At 33.4% G+C, this 18785-nt stretch overlaps 1 protein-coding gene across 1 annotated transcript; it reads right to left on the bottom strand.

Annotated features, from left to right (window-relative positions):
• Nucleotides 1-13432: 13432 nt before the first annotated feature.
• On the bottom strand, nt 13433-16383 carry LOC112797857 (isoflavone 7-O-methyltransferase). The gene is made up of 3 exons (XM_025840963.3): nt 16003-16383; nt 14740-15276; nt 13433-14208 (listed from the first exon to the last, which is right to left on the bottom strand). The coding sequence occupies exons 1-3, from the start codon at nt 16258-16260 to the stop codon at nt 13894-13896; spliced, it is 1110 nt and encodes a 369-aa protein (XP_025696748.1). The 5' UTR covers nt 16261-16383; the 3' UTR covers nt 13433-13893.
• Between the last annotated feature and the right edge of the window lie 2402 nt (nt 16384-18785).

The following is an 18785-nucleotide window of genomic DNA, read 5'->3' as shown; positions in this document are numbered from 1 at the left end:
CAAGTCTTTTTGACAACCAAATCCAATAAAGTTAGTCTAACCCCAACAAAAATCAGTTTCATTAGTGGAGCGTGAATACACGCTCCAACTACATAAACGTTCCCGCGTTTTTTTCCTCCTCCACCTTCTTCTTCTACTTCTTCGTGTTTTTCCTCCTCCTTCTTCGCATTCCTCTATCTTCTTCTTCGTGTTTCTCTCCTCCTTCTTTTTCGCCATCATTTTTCTTGATTTTATTTCTTTCAATAGAGTAAATTAAGAAGAATTTTGAGAAAATAAAATAAGGAGAAGATGACAAAAAAAAAGACAAAAAAGAAGAAGAAGACAAAGCGGAGGATGAGGAGAAAAACTTCAAGTGAAATAGAACCAAATGAACCTAAATTAAACTAAGAAATGAACCAAAATTTCTTAAGAAATAAAAAATTTGGTTAATACTTAACAGCAGCATCAAGTGAATCTTAGTTAATTCACAAATGAATCAAAATTAGTTTAGATTTGAACAAAAACTAACTAAACAATCACACATGAATAAGTTCAGCAAATTCAACCGAAACAAAACCAAATGAACCTAAATTAAACTAAGAAATGAACCAAAATTTCTTAAGGAATAAAAAATTTGGTCAATACTTAACAACAGTATCAAGTGAACCTCAGTTAATTCACAAATGAACTGAAATTAGTTCAAATTTTAACAAGTAGTAAAAAAAACTCAATCATCAACAAAAACACATAATGTTGGTGTTGTTGGTGATGACGATAATGAAAGAGAAAGAAGAAGAAGAAAAAACCCTACGTGCACGAATTTAGAAGAAGAATGACAACACTAAAGGTATGTGCTTGAATATAGAGCTTTATTCAAATAATACCATATTACAAAATTTTATTCATAAAAAATATCATGTAAACAATAATATACAACTACATAAAATAATAATACTAAAGAAACAATACTTAAAGTTATCTTATATTATATAACATAACATTTATAATTTCACATGTAACACTCTACCACACAGAGCTTTACGCTTAAGTCGTAAAATAGAGGTGGTGTGGTATTACGACCTCTAAAATAAAATGTATATTTATAATAGCAGAAAAATTATAATATGCTAGGAGCCTTGAAGAATAGAGGAAATAAAAATCGCGAAATAAAAGCGCGACCCTCGAGAAATGAGTTAACTTGCATGCTAAGAAAGCTATAACTGTCAAGTGTAAAGTAACCCAAAACAGGAACAGAGAGTCAAAGATACAAAATAACGAGCTCCTGACTCAGCCTGCGAAGTCAAGACTGGCCGGAGAATATACACACATATATACATATATATACATATCCAAAAACAAAATCAAAATGTACAAAAACAAAATCCTGCCTCTCCATACACCTCTAGGAGGATCAAAAAGAATAAGTTATGTGGAGAGAAAGCTAAGCACATATATATACGTCATAGCATAACAAAATAACCCATAACAAAATAACCCAGTAACCACTCTGCTTCAAGAGTCCAGACACCTAACGAGATGCCTCAAGACCTACATCTGAAAAAAACAACAACATAGTATGGAATGAGAACCGGAGGTTCTCAGTATGGAAAAGGTGCCACACACATATGATATAAGGTCCTGAAAATGCCAGAGGCAATCCTAGAACGGCAACACTCAGATTATAGAGCTTAGAGTATTAAACAGAAGTCATAAAAGGTGGTTTTCTATGAGTACCCAAACTTGACTTAACTTAACCTTAAATCTAAACCCCATATTGTCATTCCTCCATACCTCCATTTTCATCAGTATTTCACAGACAGTTAAACAGATATAAGCAAGCACAAGAAGGTTACAAGTACAGTAGGTAACAATTACACATTTAACATGGCAAATACAGTTAGGCACACCCAACTAATACACAAGCAAGTAATTCAAGTAATATGCAGATGATGCATGCCTGTCCTATGGCTGATGAGGCTCATCTGTCGGTTATCCAGCCAACCCGACAAGTTTGAATTGTACTTAGACTGTCCCCCGACGTGCATCCCCAAGAGTCTATGCATAGCTTTATCTCAAATAATCAATATTGCTCAATGGGGGTAACATTCCCAGAAATTTATATAGTGTCCGGTCACACTTACCTCGTAGGGTCAACAGAGTATCGAGTTTTTTACCTGGTACACGTGGTGACAAGCCACAACACTTTATCCAGGGAATCTCGCATCTCAGATTATTCAAATTTATAAGCCATATAAATAATTCAATTATAATTCATCAACATCCACATCATTCTCAATTGCATCTCATTCATCATCATACATCAAACATATTCAATCCTTATCCTTTATTATCACACCTCCCATTCCGTCCATCAATAGTTCTAATTCAAAATATAATTTATTCTTTTCTAAATGAATCAAACTTAAAACATGCTCATTTTCTTAATAACTCAAAATTAGACCATATAACCTTTGAATCTAAACCTTTTTAAATAATCATATAAACAAAATCTCTAATTTTTATAAAATTTCGGCAGTATCTCCTCTAAAACTCGGACTTTGCGACCCTTTTCGGGTCTAAATCTGCATTCTTCTCAATTCAACATACCCTTCCTCATCATCATAACAATCACCACAATAAATCTACCTCAGATCAACAATTATACTCATACAATATTCAAATCCAACAACCAAAATTCAACTAAAAATCATAGTTCACACATCCTAGGCTTTTAACACAAAATACCTCATTTTTCATTAAAAATTTTCATTCCAATTATTTTCAAACCTATTACCACCAATCCAAATTGCCAACAATAATTCTCAACAAGCTCCGTATCTTTTCATCAATCATCATTCAACCAAACCAAATATAGCCATATAATCAATAATTCAATCACATATCCTTTCAAAGATCCAACTAGCAACCAATATCATCTTTCAAACAAATCACCAAACCAAACCAAGCATATTCATCAACCCATTACTAAACATTAAATATACACCTGCATTCCAAATTATCCTATGGTCATCTAGCCTAAGTTTTCACAGCACATTATATATTAAATGCAAGAAACCTAAACCATACCTTGGCCAATTTCCACGTAACGACCATAGCAAATTATTTAAAACCAAGGCAGCCCCTTCAAAATTCAACTAATCAGCTTTCTCCAAGTTCCAATATTCACAATTTCAAGCTCCAATTATTCATTCACAACTTAATACATATTTATAACACATATATATCTAATTTAATACTCAAAGCTCAAATTTAATGAAATTAAAATAGAATTATCGTATCCTCACCTTACCCAAGTTTCACATAAGCAAGAGTGAACATTTTTCTCAAGCTAATTGGATCCTAAAACATCAAAAATCAAAGAAATTCAATCTTTCTACTCAAAATTCGAAAATTGGGGAAAAGAGGAGACTGAGGTGAAATAACAAGTTACCTATGAAATTGTTCCGGTAGAAACGTAGAGCTCGACGTGGTGAATGCATGGTCGCAAATGGTGCGGCGATCGGAGCTCGAACGGAGAAGTTATGGGAGTTAGAAATTAACGTAAGGGTTACGGGTTATTTCTTGTTTCTCTTCTCCCTGGAAGCTGAAGGCTTTGTTGCTGCTGTAATGAGGGAGAAGACAAAGCTAGGTTCATTTAATAGGTTGGTCCGGTTGGACCGGCAACCCGGTTGGGGTCCGGTTCAACCGGTTCAGTCCGTTCGGTCCAATCTTGAACCGATTTATTCAAAATTGATGTCAAAATTCTCGTTTCGATGAGCTCTATCCTAATTTGATATAATATTCACATTTCTCATCTTTCTTAATAAAAACTAATTTATTGACTAATTATCTACTAATTTAACTGGGGTTTACATACTACCCACCTAATAAAGAATTTTGCCCTCAAAATTCAAATCTAGTCACCTGAAAAGAGATGTGGATAATCCTTTCGCATATCTGATTCAAGTTTTCAGGTATGTTCCTTGATACCAGCTCGATTCCAAACTAATTTAACCAATGATACTTTCTTCCCACGTAATCGTTTAATACTAGTATCATCAATTCTCATCGGAACTACTGGAAGTGTTAAATCTTCTCTTACTTGGATTGGTTCTAGTTCTAGAACATGACTCGCATCAGGGGTATACTTTCGAAGCTGTGATACATGAAACACGTCGTGCAAATTCGAAAGATATGGCGTTAAGGCAATTCTATAAGCCATTGGTCCAATTCTCTTCAGAATCTCAAACGGTCCAATATAATGGGGATTCAGTTTCTTGGTCATAATAGCTCTTTCCACTCCAGTGGTCGGTGTAACTTTCAGAAAGACATATTCTCCTTCTTCGAATTCCAAAGGCTTTTGCCTCTGATCAGCATAACTCTTCTGGTGGCTTTGGGCTATAGGCATTTGACTATGAATCTTCTTTATCTGCTCAGTCGTTTCAGCTATCATTTTAGGCCCTAATAAACTTCTTTCTCCAGTTTCATACCAACATAGTAGATACTGACATTTCCTGCCATACAGAGCCTCATATGGAGCCATTCCAATGCTCACGTGATAGTTATTATTATAGGCAAACTCTACTAATGGCATATACTGATCCCAGCTTGCAGGCTGGTCCAAAACACAAGCCGTTAGCATATCCTCTAAGGTATGAATAGTTCTCTCTAATTGACCATCTGTTTGAGGGTGATACGCAGTACTCAAGCTTAGCTGAGTCCCAAATGAACGCTGAAAAGCTCTCCAGAACCTTGATGTAAAACAATGATCCCTGTCTGATATAATGGTAGAAGGCACGCCATGCAACCTAACAATCTCTTTAATATACATTCGAGTTAATTCTTCCATCGTGAAACTTATTTGGATAGGAAGAAAGTGAGCTGATTTTGTCAGTCGATCCACAACCACCCGAATAGTGTCACAACCAAACTGGGTTCTAGGCAAACCTATCACAAAATTCATTGCGATACTCTCCCATTTCCATTGTGGAATTTCCAAAGGCTGAAGGGTCCCTAATGGTCTCTGATGCTCAATCTTAACCTTCTGACACGTTAAACATTTAGATACATGCAATGCCACATCATTCTTCATACCTGGCCACCAGAACATCGCTTTCAGATCCTGATACATTTTAGTACTCCTTGGATGAATTGAAAACCCGCTCTTATGAGCTTCCTTTAAGATACTCTGTCGCAGGTCTCCAATATCTAACATAATAATCCGGTTCTTGAACCTCCACAAACCATCATGTCCTTCTAACACTCTCCACTGTTTTTCTTGTTCAACTGCTGGTAATACCTTACGTAACGCTTCACTGTCTTGATGAGCCTTCAAAAGTTCTGATTTAAAATCACTTGAGATCTGTAATTGACTCAAACATAGAATTCCAGATTCTTCTCTAACTCCCAAGTTCAAACCTTGAAATGTCTTTAGTAACTCTTCTTCTCGTAGCATCATCCAAGCTGCATATAAAGATTTCCGACTTAAGGTGTCCGCCACAACGTTCGCTTTTCCTGGATGATAATTCAATTCAAAATCATAATCTTTCAGATGCTCCATTTATCTCCTTTGACGCATATGCAACTCTTTCTGCTTAAAGAGATATTTCGAACTCTTATGGTCTAAGAAAACATGAAACTTAACGCTATAAAGATAGTACCTCCAGATCTTTAAAGCAAACACAATAGCAGCAAGTTCCAAATCATGAGTCGGGTAGTTCATCTCATACGGCCTTAACTGCCGTGAGGCGTATGCTACAACATTCTGGTGCTGCATTAGAACGCACCCCAAACCTTTCAGAGATGCATCACAGTACACTTCAAACGGTTCACTTGGTTCAGGTAATACCAATGCAGGTGTAGGTGCAGTAGTCAACCTGTGCTTCAATGCTTGGAAGCTCTCTTCACATTCCGGAGACCAAACAAAAGGCGTATCCTTCCTAGTCAACTTAGTTAAAGGTAAGGCGAGCTGTGAAAATCCCTTAATGAATCTCTGATAATACCCTGTCAAACCTACGAAACTCCTGATCTCTGTCACAGAAGTTGGGTGCTCCCAATTCATCACTGCTTCCACCTTAGCAGGATCCACAGCTATCCCTTGCTTACTCACCACGTGGCCGAGAAACTTTACTTCACTCTTCCAAAACTCATATTCAGATAACTTAGCATATAACTTCCTGTCTCTTAGAATTTGCAGCACAGTTCGCAAGTGATCAGCATGCTCCTCTTCAGTCTTAGAATAAACAAGAATGTCAGCAATGAAGATAATAACAAACTTGTCTAGATACGGTTGGAAAATCCTGTTCATAGAATCCATAAATACTGCCGGGGCATTAGTTAACCCGAAAAATATCACTGTATACTCATGATGACTATAACGCGTTCTGAAAGCAATTTTTGGAATATCCTCGTCGCCAACCCTTATCTGATGATAACCGGATCGCAGATCAATCTTAGAGAACACACCGGCACCCTGTAATTGATCCATTAGATCGTCGATTCTAGGCAATGGATATTAGTTCTTCACAGTAATCTTATTCAACTGCCGATAGTCGACACACAACTGCATACTCCCATCCTTCTTCTTTACCAGTAACACTGGCGCTCCCCACGGAGAAACACTTAGTCAAATAAAATGCTTACCCAATAGATCTTCCAGCTGAGCTTTCAGTTCAGCAATTTCTAAAGGTGACATCCTGCAAGGAGTAATTGAAATCGGACCGGCTCCAGGCACCAACTCAATTGCGAATCCAACTTCCTGGTTAGGTGGAAATTCATTAATATCATCCAAAAATACATCTGGAAATTCACATACAATCGGAATCTACTCTAAACTCTGATCATCACCTGATACTCCCGCAGTTAATAACATAATACCCTGACATTCAGTTCCAGAACAGTTTACTATCATAGAATTCAAATAGTAATGGTTCACTACAGCCGGTGCTTCTAACCCTTTTGGCATAAACTGTACTGGCTTCATAGAGCAATCAGGCAAAACATGATTCTTATATAACCAACCTCCCGGTTATCCCAGCATCATCTGCCTGCAGGATACCTCGTATTCCCTAACACCAATGCTGAGCCTCGCCTTACAGCTGATAAGTTCCAAACTCATTCCATTGCTCCTCAGGAACCTGCTGAGCCTGCAACGCCCTTTCCATAGCCTGAACTCAATTATCTGCATCAGTGGGATTTGAGGTTCCCCTAAAAGTCAGAGGGTGAACTTTCAAAAATGTAGCAAGTGTCATAGGGCCGTCTTCCTCGTTATTGTTCCCGTCATTACCCTAGTTTATTTGATTACTCAGTGCTTTGGCTGTTGCCTGTATAGTTGCAGCCATAAAGTCTACTGGATCAGTCCATGCCAGGCCAGTAGTAACGATGCCTATCCTATCTCTACCTCGCCCGCAACCGTGTCCGCAAGTTGACATATGGTCCTTATACACACCAAACAAGTTATATTAAGTTGATCAGTCTTAATATCACAGGTCTAATGCTTTAAGTTCCAAATGCATGCTCACAAATGTTTATGCTATATATATCAGTCAGATATCCTAATAGCACATAAACACATATACAGAGAATGCACAGAAGCACAATCAATCCGTCTTTCAGGCTCTATAGGAATGAACTGCTCTGATACCATAATGTAACACCCTACCACACAGAGCTTTACGCTTTAGTCATAAAACAGAGGTGGTGTGATATTACGACCACTAAAATAAAATGTATATTTATAATAGCAGAAGAATTATTATAATATGCTAGGAGCCTTGAAGAATAGAGGAAATAAAAATTGCGAAATAAAAGCGCAACGCTCGAGAAATAAGTTAACTTGCATGCTAAGAAAGCTATAGCTGTCAAGTGTAAAGTAACCCAAAACAGGAACAGAGAGTCAAAGATACAAAATAACGAGCTCCTGACTCAGCCTGCAAAGTCAAGACTGGCCAGGGAATATACACACATATATACATATATATACATATCCAAAACCCAAATGTACATAAACAAAATCCTGCCTCCCCATACACCTCTAGGCGGATCAAAAAGAATAAGTTATGTGGAGAGAAAGCTATAACAAAATAACCCATAACAAAATAACCAGTAACCACTCCGCTTCAAGAGTCCAGACACCTAACGAGATGTCTCTCGACCTGCATCTAAAAAAAATAACAACATAGTATGGAATGAGAACCGGAGGTTTTCAATATGGTAAAGGTGCCACACACATAAGATATAAGGTCTTGGGAATGCTAGAGGCAATCCTAGAACGGCGACACTCAGATTATAGAGCTTAGAGTATTAAACAGAAGCCATAAAAGGTGATTTTCTATGAGTACCCAAACTTGACTTAACTTAACCTTAAATCTAAACCTCATATTGCCATTCCCCCATACCTCCATTTTCATCAGTATTTCACAGACAGTTAAACAGATATAAGCAAGCACAAGAAGGTTACAAGTACAGCAGGTAACAATTACACATTTAACATGGCAAATACAGTTAGGCACACCCAATTAATGCATAAGCAAGTAATTCAAGTAATATGCAGATGATGCATGCCTGTCCTATGGCCGATGAGGCTCATCTGTCGGTTATCCAGCCAACCCGACAAGTCTGAATTGTACTTAGACTGTCTCCCGACGTGCATCTCCAAGAGTCTATGCATAACTTTATCTCAAATAATCAATATTGCTCAATGGAGGTAACATTCCCGGGAATTTATATAGTGCCCGGTCACACTTACGTCGTAGGGTCAACAGAGTATTGAGTTTTATACCTGGTTCACGTGGTGGCAAGCCACGACACTTTATCCAGGGAATCTCGTATCTCAGATTATTCAAATTCATAAGCCATATAAATAATTCAATTATAATTCATCAACATCCACATCATTCTCAATTGCATCTCATTCATCATCATACATCAAACATATTCAATCCTTATCCTTCATTATCACACCTCTCATTCCGTCCATCAATAGTTCCAATTCAAAACATAATTTATTCTTTTCTAAATGAATCAAACTTAAAATATGCTCATTTTCTTAATAACTCAAAATCAGACCATATAACTTTTGAATCTAAACCTTTTTAAATAATTATATAAACAAAATCTCTAATTTTTATAAAATTTTGGCAGCATCTCCTCTAAAACTCGGACTTTGTCACTCTTTTCGGGTCCAAATCTGCATTCTTCTCAATTCAACATACCCTTCCTCATCATCATAACAATCACCACAATAAATCTACCTCAGATCAATAATTATACTCATACAATATTCAAATCCAACGACTAAAATTCAACTAAGAATCATAGTTCACAAATCCTAGGCTTTTAACAAAAAATACCTCATTTTTCATTCAAAATTTTCATTCCAATTATTTTTCAAACCTATTACCACCAATCCAAATTGCCAACAATAATCCTCAACACGCTCCATATCTTTTCATCAATCATCATTCAATCAAACCAAATATAGCCATATAATCAATAATTCAATCACATATCCTTTCAAAGATCCAACTAGCAACCAATATCATCTTACAAACAAATCACCAAACCAAACCAAGCATATTCATCAACCTATTACTAAAGATTAAATATACACCTGTATTCCAACTTATCCTATGGTCATCTAGCCTAAGTTTTCATAGCACATTATATATTAAATGCAAGAAACCTAAACCATACCTTGGCCGATTTTCACGTAACGACCAAAGCAAATTATTTAAAACCAAGGCAACCCCTTCAAAATTCAACTAATCAGCTTCCTCCAAGTTCTAATATTCACAATTTCAAGCTCCAATTATTTATTCACAACCTAATACATATTTATAACACATATATATCAAATTTAATACTCAAAGCTCAAATTTAATGAAACTAAAATAGAATTATCGTATCCTCACCTTACCCAAGTTTCACATAAGCAAGAGCAGGGGTGGGCAAAAAAATCCAAAATTTGGATTTTAAACCAAATCCAAACCAAACCATTAAAAAAAACCAGTTTTAAACAAAAAAATCCAAACCAAACCAAATTTATTTTATAATTTGGTTTTAAGTCCAATCCATTTAAACGGTTTTAATCCGGATCCATATCCAGATCCAGATTAAAATCCAAATCTCACAAAACCCTAACTCTTAACTTTTGATTCTCAAAAAATCCATATTCAGAGCATCGTCACGAATCCTTTTCTCCTTCGCCCGCAGCTGGCACCGCTGCACCGGAGCAGGCAACTGGCACTGCAGTTCCGTAGCTGCCACTACCACCACAAGCGCGTCGCGCCACTGCTCTGTTCCGCCATCCGCGGTTCCACCGTCCGCCTTTTCTCGCCGTGACCCAGCTCTGTTCTTCTCCGTTCTCTGGGTACCCTCAAGGCGCCGTCCTCCTTTTCTCGCCGTGACCCAGCTCTGTTCTTCTCTGTTCTCTGGGTACCCTCAAGGTTAGATAGGTTTACCATTAAGTAATTAATTTGGTAGATTGAAATGTTGTGAAGCAACAGAGAAGAACCACAGAGTGAATCTATCATCTGAGAAAAGGAATTGAGTGGTAGATAGGGATTTACTACATTTGTGATTATATAGTTGAAATTGCCAAAGGTGCTTCCATGTTCTTTTCTGTTCTGTTCCATTCCATCAATTTGAAAAACTGAACAAGGTTTGATTGCTTATGCTGTTATGTATATCAAGTGTTTATGTTAATGCCATTTTTATTTTGGGTTTTTTTTTTTTTTTGCAGCAAGGTTGTGTGGTTGTCCTTTGGTCAAGTGTTGACAGTGATTTCTCAGAAGTAGAAGGCTATCTTGAGGGAAGTTTATAAGAAGAAGAAGTACACGTCAAGCTCTTGATCTCCACCCTAAGAAGTAAGAAGACCAGAGCCATTCGCAGAGGCTCACCAAGCACCAGGTATTTGCCTTGCCTTGTGTTTAATTTTTTTAATTAGCTTTGAATTTTGTTCCTGTTCATTCATCATGCTACTCTATTGTTGAGACATTGCACCAGGTTTCTAGTTCTAGCATATTGTTAAAGCATAGGATATTTCACTTTGCTAATGGTTTATTGCTGAGGATACAACACATCAAAGTTCATTGTTTATTTACTGGGGAAGGGATGCAAGTATGATTTTATGAAGCTGTATTGGTTGAGTTTGTGTTGCTGGATTTGTCCTTGATTATGTTATGCCGAATGTTTAATTGATCTTCTGAATATGTGATTTTATATTGTGATGATTGAATGCTAATCAAACACTTGGGGCTGAGATTAAGCTTAAGGATAGTTGAGAATCAATAAAATACACCAAAGCTTTTTCTGCAGAATTAGGCAGTAAAAACCGAAAATTGTTAGATTTACTACTGCCAATTTGGGCCTCTGAATGAATCTTAGTTTTATTTCATGTTATTGTTGTTTAGGGAAGTTCTGAACCTATGTTTAATTGCATGATTAGATTAGATATACTAGGCTGCATATCCCTAAAGAAATTTATGAGTTATAAAAACGCTTCCCCTTTTGAAAAATGGTGCCTTGTGCAGAAAGAAACTGAATTCTGATTCTGCAGCAGTAGATTCTTGAGTACATAACTCTCAATTTATATTAATTTTTTATTTAAACACTGCTGCTGTCTTGCGAGATATATGAACATGCATTAGTTTATGAATCATGCTGAAGTTTTATTGGCTGCTGTTTCTTTGGATTAAATGTCTGTAGGTACTTATATCAGGGAAGGAAGATCCAGAGACAACATTCTCTCCTGTAATTTTACATAATGAACCTATGATTTTCCCTGTATTTTAACAGCAACTAGTGATTTTGGATTATTAAGGTGTGCTGAATTCTATGTTCAATCAGATTTGTGTTGGTCGATGCTCTTTTCTTGAGCCTAATTTTTGTGCAGACTCCAATTTGACTTAAGTTTAGATTCCTATTCTCATTTTATGTACCTAACGAAATGAGCATTCTTTTTTAAATACATTTTTGGTTAAAATATTGGAATGTTTCTGATGCCAAATCATTTTCATGATAGATGAGGTGCCATTTTATGCTGCGGCCGATGAAAGGATTGTAGAGCTGCAGGGAGAAGTCTTGAAGGTGCTTAAGGCACTGGAAGCAGTAGTTGGGCACTTGAGGATGATTTAGAGAGATTTTAGAGAGATTTTTTAGTGGTATTCTTTTGATGTTTTGAGAATGATTAAATGTTATATAGATTAGCTATTGTCATTAGATTTATAAAGAAGCAAATTCTAGTTGTAATGAACCTATACACTTTAAAATGACTTTAGTATTAATTTTACTTTTAAAAAAATTATGGTTTCAAAATTGAATTTCTAAAAACGGGTTTTAAAAGTGGATTTTTTGTTAAAATATCTGGTTTAAAAATTGAATTTTTAAAAACTAGTTTTAAAATTGGATTTTTGTTTAAAGAAACTGATTTTAAAACTGGATTTTCAAAAATTGGTTTTAAAACTGAATTTTTGGTTAAAAAATCTGGTTTTAAAACTGGATTTTATAAAAAAAAAACGAATTTTAGATTTGGATTTTTTTAAAAAATTGGATTTTAGATTTGGATTTTAAAAAAATGGATTTAAAACTGGTTTTATATGTAAAACTGGATTAAAAACCAGTTTTATATGTAAAATTGGATTTAAAACCGGTTTTATATGTAAAACCGAATTTAAATTCTAAAACCGGTTTAAAATCGGTTTTTGTTTTTCCAAACCGATTTAGAACCGGTTTCTCTCTTCAATCCAGTTCTGGTTTGGTTTCATGAACCAAAAAATTGGTTCTAAAATGGATCCAGTTTGGATTTATAAAAATCCAAACCATGCCCAGCCCTAAGCAAGAGTGAACGTTTTCCTCAAGCTAATTGGATCCTAAAACATGAGAAATCAAAGAAATTCAATCTCCCACTCAAAATTTGAAAATTGGGGAAAAGAGGAGACTGAGGTGAAATAACAAGTTACCTATAAAATTGTTCCGATATAAATATAGAGCTCGACGCAGTGAACGCGTGGCCGCAAACGATGCGGCGATCGGAGCTCAGACGGAGAAGTTATGGGAGTTGGAAATTAACGTAAAGGTTACGGGATATTTCTCGTTTCTCTTCTCCCTGGAAGCTGAAGGCTTCGTTGCTGCTGTAATGAGGGAGAAGACAAAGCTGGGTTCATTTAATAGGTTGGTCCGGTTGGACTAACAATCCGGTTTGAGTCTGGTTCAACCGGTTCAGTCCGTTCGGTTCAATCTTAAACCGATTTCTTCGAAATTTGTGTTAAAATTCCCGTTTCAATGAGCTCTATCCTAATTTGATATAATATTCACATTTCTAATCTTTTTTATTAAAAACTAATTTATTGACTAATTATCTACTAATTTAACTGAGGTTTACATCATACATATAGCTTTCATAATTATATATTTATTACATCTAAAAGTACATAATTATTCTGACAATAATTAATAAATATTAAATAAAAAATTACATTTTTAAATTCTATATTCAAAGTAGACATTTTCTTTCTTAGTTGTTTGCATAATATTTATTTTATGGATCCTGCTAGGGAGACAATGGACTATTTGTATAATGTGTACAATGGGCTATTGAGTTACAAAATGAACATCCTCTATATTATCTAGAATAACCATCCGAGTACTAGGATAATAAACATCTTCCAAAAAATTTAAACTGATTTTGGGGTCACCAAAAATCGAACTCTTGACCTTTCGGATCTAACGCTCTAATACCATGGTATGATACCACTCATCCCAAAAGCTTCGGCTGATGGAAAAAGGTAACACTAATGATTATATCTCTAATATTCCATAAACCTCCATTGTACATATTGTACAAATATTCCATTGGCTCCTCATACTTTCTCTTATTTTATTCATAGAGTTGTAAAAACTATTATGAGATCATCTTTAAGGACAGATCTCTATAAGTGATAAATGTCCTGTAAATGGAGATATTTTGTAATTATAGAGGCCAGCTTCATGAAGGATACTTTCCCATTCTTTTTTGGTTCTCTCTTTTCCATGATGGTGAATAATATGCATGCTTATATTCATGAGAAATTTGAGTCGAGTAATTTCAGGCTCATCTTGTTCTTCATTTATCACGGCCTCTAAAATAATTATTTTACCTTTATTTTTATTCTTACTTAAAGCATTAACAGCATCTTTGCAGTTTTTCAATATTTTTACGCAATTGTCGTCACTCCAACAATGTAAGACTAGCTGCAAAAGAAGAAAAGAAATGTAATATTATATATACTAATATTATTTCATTCTTTATTTATTAAATGTATACAAAAATAATAAAATTAAAATTAGTTAATATGATAAGTGGCTTATAATTAAAGTTGTAAAAATCAAATCTGTCATAAACTAATAAAATTAAAAATTTAAAGATTTAAAGGTTAATCGAGATTGAACTAGAATTGAGTCAAATATAATAGTAATTTATTTATGTATAAAATATATTATTTAAAAAAATTATATTTTATTATTTAAATCGATTAATCATTAAAAAATTATAATGGTTAGATCAATTAACCAAAATTTTTTATTCTTTAACCAATTTATTGACAACCGATTTTTTATCATTCTCAATAAATTTAATTAAACCGACTAATTCAATCTAATTCTCAAATGCATGCTTATAACTTAACTAGAGATCTTAATTTTTAAGACTTAAAAATAGTTAAAAAAATATTTAAATTAATTAGGACAAACACGTTACTAATCCACTACTAATTAAATGGTTACCTTAAGTAGAATTGCATCAGCCTTAGGAATGGATTCAAACATGTCTCCAGCAACAAAACTCAAATTGTTGCATCCCTTCAAACTTTCCACAACCATTGGAAGATCAAATACTATACATTTGAGTGCTGGAAATTTCTCACTGATAATTTGAGCTGTGGTTCCATTTCCACCACCAACATCTACAATTGTTTCCAATCCCTCAAAGATCATGTTGTGATCCTTTAGTGCCAACTTTATCATCTGAGAATCACTGGCCATAGCATCATTGAACAAGCTCAAGTTTGCAGGGTTCTTATCAAGAAACTCCCACAAAGGTTTTCCCAATGTGATTTCATATAGAGGGCGATTTTCGTCATAAAACCACTTGTTTAAATGATGCATGGAACTTGAAAGAGTTGGATCGTCGAGAAACATCTCTACCACCGGAGATATAGAAGGGTTTTCAGTGCCTTTGATCAACAGCTCTGATGCTGCTGTGAGAGCAAATGCTTCCTTTTCTTCTTCTTGGTTGCTATCATCGTCACCATGAATTGTCACCTTCGTTATACATATGTAAATACAATATTAATTCCATATGCATGGTATATGATATAGTTTCAATTATAACATTTTGTTAAGAAAGCTAACATAGATAGTGCCTTATATATTAAAGAGAAATCAACAAAATATTCTCAAATGATCAAATTGCTGATAGAAGTGCCTTTCGAATTTTCTAACCATGAAAATATCTTTGAAATATTGTAAAATACAATAAAAATAATTAAAGTACAATTTTTTGATAAACAGAAAATGACTTTTATATTTGGTAAATTGTCTGTGTATTTAATATGAAATTTTGTAAAAAAAATTTGAATAACTATTTAAAAAGGTATAAAAATTTGAAACTAAAATTCGATTTATAGATTTTCTTTTTATTTTTTAAAAATATGTTTTTTTTAATTAAAAAAATTTACTTAATGTAAAAATAATGAAAAGTTTAAAATAAAATTTTTTATCTTTCTGTTAATACTTACAAAAAATTACTACAAAACTTATTGTTATCAAATTTGAAGAATACTTTTTTTTATCAACAAAATAGCTTAGCTTTGAGAGCATATTTGGTGGTTTATTCTGTATTAAACAAAAAAATGACTTAATTAAGACAATAGGATTTTTTTCCAAAGAAATTATATAGTGAAATATAAATATTTATAAAAGGACAAATTTGGCAAAGAATATGTGAGAATTATATGTGAAGTATATGTGAGAATTGTATATTCTTACTATATCAAAGAATCCATTACGTGCCATGTAGTGCATGAAAAGATCCGTGCTATCAACTTTAGCCGATGGAATTTTCAGAACTGAAACCAATTCTAAAAGAGTAATGGGTTTGCCATGGTTGTGGATTATGTTTGGTATGCGAAATTCAACGATCCACTTGAGACACATGGAGTCTAGGATGCCATACATGTGCCTGTAAACAAGAGCTTGAGCTTTGAAGCTCTCACTTGCCGTGCGGCCATTGTTGTTTGAAGCCATACCTCTTGTTATGAACAGTTTTTGTATGTTAAAAGCTCAAAATTTAATAAACAACTCACCAAAAACAGAGAAAGCTAAGAGAGCTAGCTTTTCCTTTCTATCGCTTTTCACAATACTACTAAAACAACACACCTAGCACTCTTTATATAGGCATGGATTGCTAATATAAAAAGAGGAAGTATAGGACTCCGTGATCAATTCAGTCACGTTTTTATGTTCTAATTGTTTCTTTTTTTTTATTATTCTCAAAGAAAATGATTTTTTTTTACCAAACATATATGAATCTAATCACAATCTTTTACTTTTACTGGTTGTATTTGTTTCTCCTGATAGTTAGTCAAATAACAAAAATGTTGTATTTTTTGGTACCACATTATAGATTGTATTATTTTTTTAGTGGGTATTCTTAATTCTATCATCTCTTAAAACTATTTGTTATAGATCGAAAAATGAACTGAAATAATCCCTCCCCATAAATTCTTTTAAATTGTGAGGCACATTAAAAAAATGGAATATATAAACTCCAAATAAAAATAAAGAAAATTAAGCCATTATAAAGAAAAATCAATAAAATATTTGTATAATGTATTATTTATCTTTTAAAAAAATAAATATTTTAAAATATTTATTTATTATTTTTTAATAAAGTATTATTAATTTTAAAAAAATTATTTTTTAATAATTTTTTTAAAAATATATCTAAATATATTTAAAATTTAATAAATATATTTTTTTTTTCACAGAACATAAGATGATTAATATTAGGGATATTTTATTATACAAATTAAAATTATATAAAAAAAATAAATATTTTTATAGTTATTTTTAATTATTTTATTATTGTTTAAAATGTAAATCTTAATTTTTTTAATTTTTTTATTCTATATAAAAAAATTTGTTACATCTTTAACATATAATTCATTTTAATATTATAATACAGTCTCCTACGACTAGTTCTCTTGACTTATGATCTATGTGAGGTGTAATATGTCACCATCATATCAATAAACAGTTACATCCATCTAGTATTCAACGGAATTATTGAAGCTTCGTGTTTGGACTTTGGACTACTATTCTTGTGTTTCAAGTTCAAACAATGACATATACACAAGACCCACAAGACCCGTGCAACGCACGGATCAAAAATTTCTATTCACGACATAAAACTATAATAGTGAAACTGCCATTTAAATTAACAATGCAAAAAAGTTAATTTCTCAAAATAACATTATTTAAATACTTATCTCTATAATTAATTTTTTATTGTAATAAAATATTCAGCACATGGCATGTAAATTCTCAACAATTATCATTTGCAATTAAATTCTTAACTTTTTCTTAAATAAAATTCACAACACGGTATATATATAATTTTTCAAATATGTCACCAAAAAAAAATATAATTTCTCAAATATAAATCATTTGTCAAAATTTTAACATACAACACTAAAAAACTACTACATTTTATTAATTTTTATAGAGCTGAATTATAAAAATAAAAGGCTACATAATTAAATTTGTCTATTAACTAATAATGCTATGTCCACATCCTAACAATTGATGTATTACATAATTAATAAGCCCAATAAAGTACAAAATATGGACATACAAAACATCAAACATCTTAAAGCACACAACACATTACATACCAAATATTAAATACCAATTCCTATTACATGAACACAACTAAAAAATTGTACATTACACATCAAAGAAGAATAGACACTATTTGCACTACCCATATCTAATACCTTATATAAGTCTTGATCAATAACTCTAGTTAAATGACATTGAAAATTATGTTACTTGACCCATGACCAAATGCAGATTCATCTTTAAAAGCATCAGCATCATCAGATTCATCATATTCGAACTTCAATGACCTTCTCAACTTCTTTAAGGGAGGCTTTTCCTTTTTCTAATCCTGAGTACAACATATTCCTAATTTCAAAAAATTCGTTAAAATTTAAACGAAATTAAGGCAAATTAATACAAATAGGTATAAAAAATCAAATAATAAAAATTAACACATTGTATAAGCAAATAAGCACATCAATACCTCCTCACTTTCATCAACTTTATCACACGAATTATCCGAGTGATCACTTTCACTTCACATCTCTCTCACAGCATCAACAGATTTTTTTAAAAGGGCACTTTTATAGCACATACAATATAATAGCTTCAGTTAACACAAGATAAAAAAAATGGGGAGGGAGGAGTATATCTAGCAGTATATAGTTGAGAAATTTGAATTTTAAAATAGATCAACTTTTTAATTTGAGAGGAAAAAGAAAAAAAACAACCAATAGATATTTGAAACTGAACATTCAAAACACACAGGAGTGAACACAATATAAACCTAGATTAATCTCCACCTACTATCGTCCGATATCTAATCCAAGATCTTCATGGCTGTCACTATCAGATTGATGAATCAGAAGGACAGACTTGAAACCTATTAGGGAGTTGGGTATTATGGGGTGCTCAAAGTCCCACATCGAGTAGTATGGGATGCTTAATAT

Source organism: Arachis hypogaea, chromosome 4 (genome assembly GCF_003086295.3).
Source record: "Arachis hypogaea cultivar Tifrunner chromosome 4, arahy.Tifrunner.gnm2.J5K5, whole genome shotgun sequence".
Lineage (NCBI taxonomy): Eukaryota > Viridiplantae > Streptophyta > Magnoliopsida > Fabales > Fabaceae > Arachis > Arachis hypogaea.
This window is presented reverse-complemented; position numbering and strand designations above follow the sequence as displayed.